General features: G+C 40.5%; 1 protein-coding gene across 6 annotated transcripts in view; it reads left to right on the top strand.

Annotated features, from left to right (window-relative positions):
* The first annotated feature begins 222 nt into the window (after nt 1-222).
* Nucleotides 223-6,000, top strand: part of LOC106874277 (uncharacterized) — an 85,853-nt gene continuing 80,075 nt past the window's right edge. For 2 of the 6 annotated variants that reach the window (XM_089338318.1, XM_089338317.1), the window contains exon 1: nt 233-1,075. In XM_089338318.1, the coding sequence (XP_089194444.1) occupies nt 1,066-1,075 (10 nt within the window). In that variant the 5' untranslated portion in view covers nt 233-1,065. Of the gene's footprint in view, nt 1,076-6,000 lie in introns of all 6 variants that reach the window. The other 4 variants (XM_089338321.1, XM_089338320.1, XM_089338319.1 and 1 more) reach the window with 4 other exon arrangements.

Genomic DNA, 6,000 nt, shown 5'->3' with positions numbered 1-6,000 from the left:
TTAACTGAGTCCTTCAGCATCTAACGAAGTAGATTTTTAGTTTCTGGACCTCTTCAAACTTTTTTATGTCTCTTTATTATCTTACGTTCTGAATTAGCAAAATTGTAGTGGCTCTCAAAACTTATTGGCCTAGGGGGCCAAGGTGGGTCTAAATACGAGCTTGATTGTTATCGCATGTGTAGAGTATTTTTATCTGAACATGTTGCACTTTCGCTACTTCTGTACGCCAGTAGAGTCTATGGAGGGATCAGTTATGAATGAGATGGGAGTCAATTGAAAACTGATGAGAATGGTCAAACAGCGAAAATTGCAGTACAGAGGGTCAACCGAAAAGTTCATAGGCTGACCAAGACACTCTTATGGAATGTGACCATAGACTCTCTTGTAGTTCACGCATTTCTTCCACCGGTGTTGTAGCGCTTGGATCCCATTGGTGAAGAAGCTTTCGCCCTGTTGGCCAAAAGAGTCATCAACAAAAGATATGACATCATCACTGCGATACTGGTTCCCAGCCAAGTGTTTTGTTTTTTGTTGTTTTTCCATAACTATGAAAAGTTCATAGTCAGCCTACGAATTTTTCCTACCATCCTCATATTTTGGGCATGTTATCGGGGTCAAGAATCTATGTACTAGCATCCTCGGTGTCTTGATGGCAGGAGTGATTTTAAAAAATGACCCCACTAACAGATTGGTAGTTTATTTATAGATCCCAAAAGGATAAAAGACAAAGCTAGCCTCGATGGAATTTGAACTCGAAGTGGTGACAAATACCCCAAATACTTAACGCTCAAACGACTTCGCCAATTCACCACAATACACTTGGCTAAAGTGTAAAAGAGGGGGAAAAAATTGAATGGTACTGGAATAGCATCAGACACTTCCAAAGGCCCCAAAGAAAAGACAGAAAGAAAAACAGAACATATTAGTAGACTATTTTCGAACAGAATAATGTGTTCTGGTTAAATGCAGCATTGACATCATAATGTTCAACTGAATTTCATGTACAAGGCGCTTTACACATGATGACGTCATAATGTAGAGATTTCAGATCCCAACACAGAAAACATGTTGAAAGGTAGTTAACTTTATTATCCATTATTCTTGCACTTTTCACTTAATCTGTATACATATGTGTGTATGTACCTCTGTGTGTTGTGTATGAATATATGCATGTATACCACACACACACATACAGGCATACACACACATACACATACCAAGCCCGCACAACCCCACGTCCACACAGACAGACACACCATACACACAGACACACACACCATACACACACGCACCATACACGCACACACATACACACAACCACACACACATGCACACACGCACGCGCATACACGCAATAAATCATGTGATCGTGTATTTCAGTCTTCATTTGCGTATGTATGTGTGTATGCGTGTGTGATTGTCTGTCCATGTTACCTATGTAGCTATCTATTTATTTATTTGTTTACTTACATATCCATTTACCTACATATACATATATTTACATACACTAACAAACTCTACCTGTGTACATATAAACTGTGAGTATTGGGGTATCACTACCTTCTACGGGTATTTCCTATTTAGTACTAAGGGTGTTTCATTTATGAGGATGTACTCCTGTATTTATCTGAGTGTTGGGCCCTTCGGGAGCTTGGATAAAATGTGGATGCCAAGTTGACCCAGTGTGCCTCCATGTTGTGGTCTTTGGCATGTTGGTAGAGTATGGAGGGCTGTTTTTGTCAAACTGTTTTGGGGATAGACAAGCACACACATACATACACAAATGAAGACTGAAACACATGATCATATACATACACACACTTCACACACACTTCACACTTACAACTTTACGCACACACATACAAGGACACATATGGAGACACACATCCATACATAACAGACGCGCGTAGATAGTCACACAAACCCATACACTTAAACACATTCAAACATGCACACACAAAGAAGAGGTACACACACACATACACACACACACATACAAACACACACGCATACAAACACACAAACATGAACACACAGGCACATGAATATGTAGAATACATACATACATACATACAATAGGCGCAGGAGTGGCTGTGTGGTAAGTAGCTTGCTTACCAACCACATGGTTCCGGGTTCAGTCCCACTGCGTGGCACCTTGGGCAAATGTCTTCTACCATAGCCTCGGGCCGACCAAAGCCTTGTGAGTGGATTTGGTAGTTCAAAAACTGAAAGCCCGTCGTATATATGTATATATATATATACATATATATATATATATGTATGTGTGTTTGTGTGTCTGTGTTTGTCCTCCCACCATCGCTTGACAACCGATGCTGGTGTGTTTACGTCCCCGTAACTTAGCGGTTCGGCAAAAAGAAACCGATAGAATAAGTACTAGGCTTACAAAGAATAAGTCCTGGGGTCGATTTTCTCGACTAAAGGCGGTGCTCCAGCATGGCCGCAGTCAAATGACTGAAACAAGTAAAAGAGTAAAAGAGTATACATACATGCAAAAGTACACACGCATACATATATATGCATACACACACATGCATGCATATGCATACATACATGCATACATACATACATACATATATACATACATATACACGTACTTATCATATGTGTATACACGTGCACACTGAAGCACACACATGCGCACAAACAAACAAAAAGAACGCAGCTCTGATAACGGACAGTCAACGAGACAGGAAAGGGAAGTTCTCTCTGTCCCTGGATCTGCACGAGTGCATATGCTGGGAGTATCTTCCCTTGAAGTTTTTAGCTGTCATACCCGTATCTATTTATTATATATTTATTTATATATTATTGTTTTTATATTTGGTAACGCCATCGGATGTTGTAAGGGTGGCTCTGTATACTACGGCCCTTTGAGAGACAAGATCCTTCTAGAGGGCAGATGGTGGGGTTTCAGAAGTTGCAGGTTAGGGTTGGGGTGGTGTGAGTGCATTCTTACGTCTGTTGATTCATGCGACACCCCCAACAACCTGACTGATTTCTAATCGCCACGTGATCTATTTCCTGTCCTCCACGTGGTCAATTTCCTGTTCACCATGCGGTATTTTCCAACTAACTGTTACCCATATACCAACATCAAACCACGACACCGCGTGACCTTCCTCAACTAACCGCAGCCCACCTTACGGTAATAACAATCAACTTCTGTCATTCAAATTCAAAATGGCTGACGACTAGCATCACGCTTGAATCTCAAGAGTACCAACGAATTTGAATCAAACTGTTTTGATAAATACTTGTAACTCCCAATAAATTAGTTGAGTGCCCTTCTTTCGTTTGTTCACTCACTTGTGTGTGTGTGTGTGTGTGTGTGTGTGTGTGTGTGTGTGTGTGTGTGTGTGTGTGTGTGTGTGTGTGTGCGTGTGTGTATGTGTGTGTGTGCGCGTGTGTGTTTATATATATATATATACACATATATGCGTGTGTATACGTGTCTATGTCTTTGTATTTGTGTTTGCCCACTACCACCGCTCAACAGTCGGTGTGGGTTTTTTATACCCCCGTAACATAGTGATTCGGCAAAAGAGACTGATAGAATAAGTACCAGTGTCAGTCAAAAGCGTTTATTCATCAAAATATATCCCATCGTATTTTATTGCCATCATTGTGCCAAATGCTTAATTCCACGAATATAGCATTTGGCTACGTTAAAGGCAAAAACTTCTTGCACCTCATCTATGGCTCGGAAATATGGTATTCTAATGGTGCAAGGACTGGATTGTATGTAGAGTGAAGCAGTACTTCCAGACCCGCAAGTTCCTCAAGTTTGCATTTGGTCACATTAGTAGTTAGCGGTGGGGCATCGTTATGCTGTAGGACTGCGCGTCTTCAATTGACTGGTGCCGGGTATTCGGCTTTCAAAGCACCATATACTCGCTGCAGTTGTTGAGCATAAAAGTTAGCACTCACAAGATGACCATCTGGGATAAGCTCAAAGTGTAATGACCCCTTGAAATTCCACCAAATGCACAATATGATCTGTTCAAACCGTTCTTCTTTAACAACAGGTTCTGAAGCCTGGTTGGAACGAAGCCACTGATTTCTCTTATTAGGATTACGAAAATAGTTCCATTTTTCATCCTCAGTTACAATTCGATGCCAAAAACGAGTTCCCGAGTATTTGACAGCAGTCGTTTGCAAATATTCACATGTCATTGAGCTTGGTCATTGGTCAGTTCATGGGAGCTTCTCGACAGCGTTTGTTCAAAAGGCCGAGCTTATGGCGGTGTCAGTTGACGGTGCTTTGCGAAGGACCAAGTTCTGTCGACAATGTACGAGTTCTTGTGCTTGACTTACTTAACCATTTTAAGCAAGGACTCATCTTCCACAACAGTTCTCCTTGGCCTTAGTTTCTCTTCAAGACTGATGTCACTTTCTTTGAAACGTTCTGCCAAAAATCATCAATGAAAATCCGAAAAAACTTTTCACTCAACCTGGTAAATATATATAAGGCGTATCCCAGAAGTTTTGAGACTTTTTCGGGAAATACATTTATAAATTTCAAAGAAGTACAAAAATCTAATCCTCTTCGAAATCGGAACCTCTGACTTCAATGCACTTGTAGTGCTTGAGCCGCTTCGTGAAGGCCCCATGAAAGGTTTCCAAAGTGAAGGTCTCCAGGACCCTTGTCATAGGTTCCATCCTCTTCAGCTTGGGGAACGGCCAAAGCTCACAGTTTTGATGCCCATCTCTGTCAAGTAGTTGGCTACCAGGATGGAACTGTGGGCTGTTGAATTGTGCTGGAGCAGGTTCTCTTGCCTTGGACAACGAAATGTCTTTCTGAACTTCCTCAAAACCTCAACAAAGTACTCTGTTACTGCTTGGCCAGGGGGAACCCAGTAGATGTAGATGATGCCCTTACTGTCGAAAAAGGAGGACATTATGAGCATACTAGTGGACACGCTTTGCCTGGCTGTTTGTGTCAGGCAAAAACAGGTGTTCGGCTCATACACGTTAATCCATAAGCAGTCTGGAGCAGGGGTTTTCAAACTGTGGTCCGCAAGGACAAGACAGGAGGTCCGTAGACAGCAAATACTTTTTATGGGCAATTTGATTTTATATATGTTTTTTAATCGAAATCTTTTAATTGACAATAAACCTATTTGTTAAATACTGTTAAATAAATAAATGCGAAAATATATGTTATTTTAAGCAAATATTTATGTATAAATTTCATAAGCGTTTATAAGGGGGTCACTAAGGTAAAGCCTAAAATATAAAGGGGTCCGCAAGTCAAAAAGTTTGAAAACCCCTGGTCTGGAGCATTTCATACGTTTCTGTAGCGTTTTAAAACAAAACTTTATTGCATAGCCAGCTTCCACGGCATCTTCAAGTCCCAACTGCATTCTCGAAACTGGTCAGTTGTGGCAAACAGTGTTTAGTAAGACGTATGTTACATCCGTCTCCTTCAATTTGGAATAACAAAAATTGGTTCGTCAGCTTATTAGATGTATAGTAATGATATACTAGAATTACAATAATCTACGACAGTTATAACAACTGCTAAAAAAAAAGTCTCAAAACTTCTGGAATATTCCTCGTATATGTGTGCGCGTGTTTGTGTCTGTGTCCGTGTACATTTGTGTGTGCATGCGTGAGTGTGTGGGTGTGAACGAGTGAATTAACAAATAAACGGAAGTACCACTCGACATATAGGTGGAGTTGTATTTATAGAATAACAGATTGATGTAGCTCCTCATATTAAAGTTTTGTGGACGGGGAAAAAAATATTCATTTCCTCATTTCTTCGGAAGCAAAGTGAAGAAGAAAAAGATGGCTACTTTATTACAGAGTGATTTCAGTGGTTCCATGATTTCAGAAATTAACCAGCCTTCAAATTCACCCAGTTCTTTATCATAGATTTTAACCCTTCACTGTCAAAACCCTCCTCTTTGAAGATCCTAGATTTTGCTAAGCAATTTTCCAAAATCAATAACCTTCACGCCAGAATCATCACGGACG

The sequence above is a fragment of the Octopus bimaculoides genome, chromosome 20 (genome assembly GCF_046866305.1).
Source record: "Octopus bimaculoides isolate indiv1 chromosome 20, ASM4686630v1, whole genome shotgun sequence".
Classification (NCBI taxonomy): Eukaryota; Metazoa; Mollusca; class Cephalopoda; order Octopoda; family Octopodidae; genus Octopus; species Octopus bimaculoides.
This window is presented reverse-complemented; position numbering and strand designations above follow the sequence as displayed.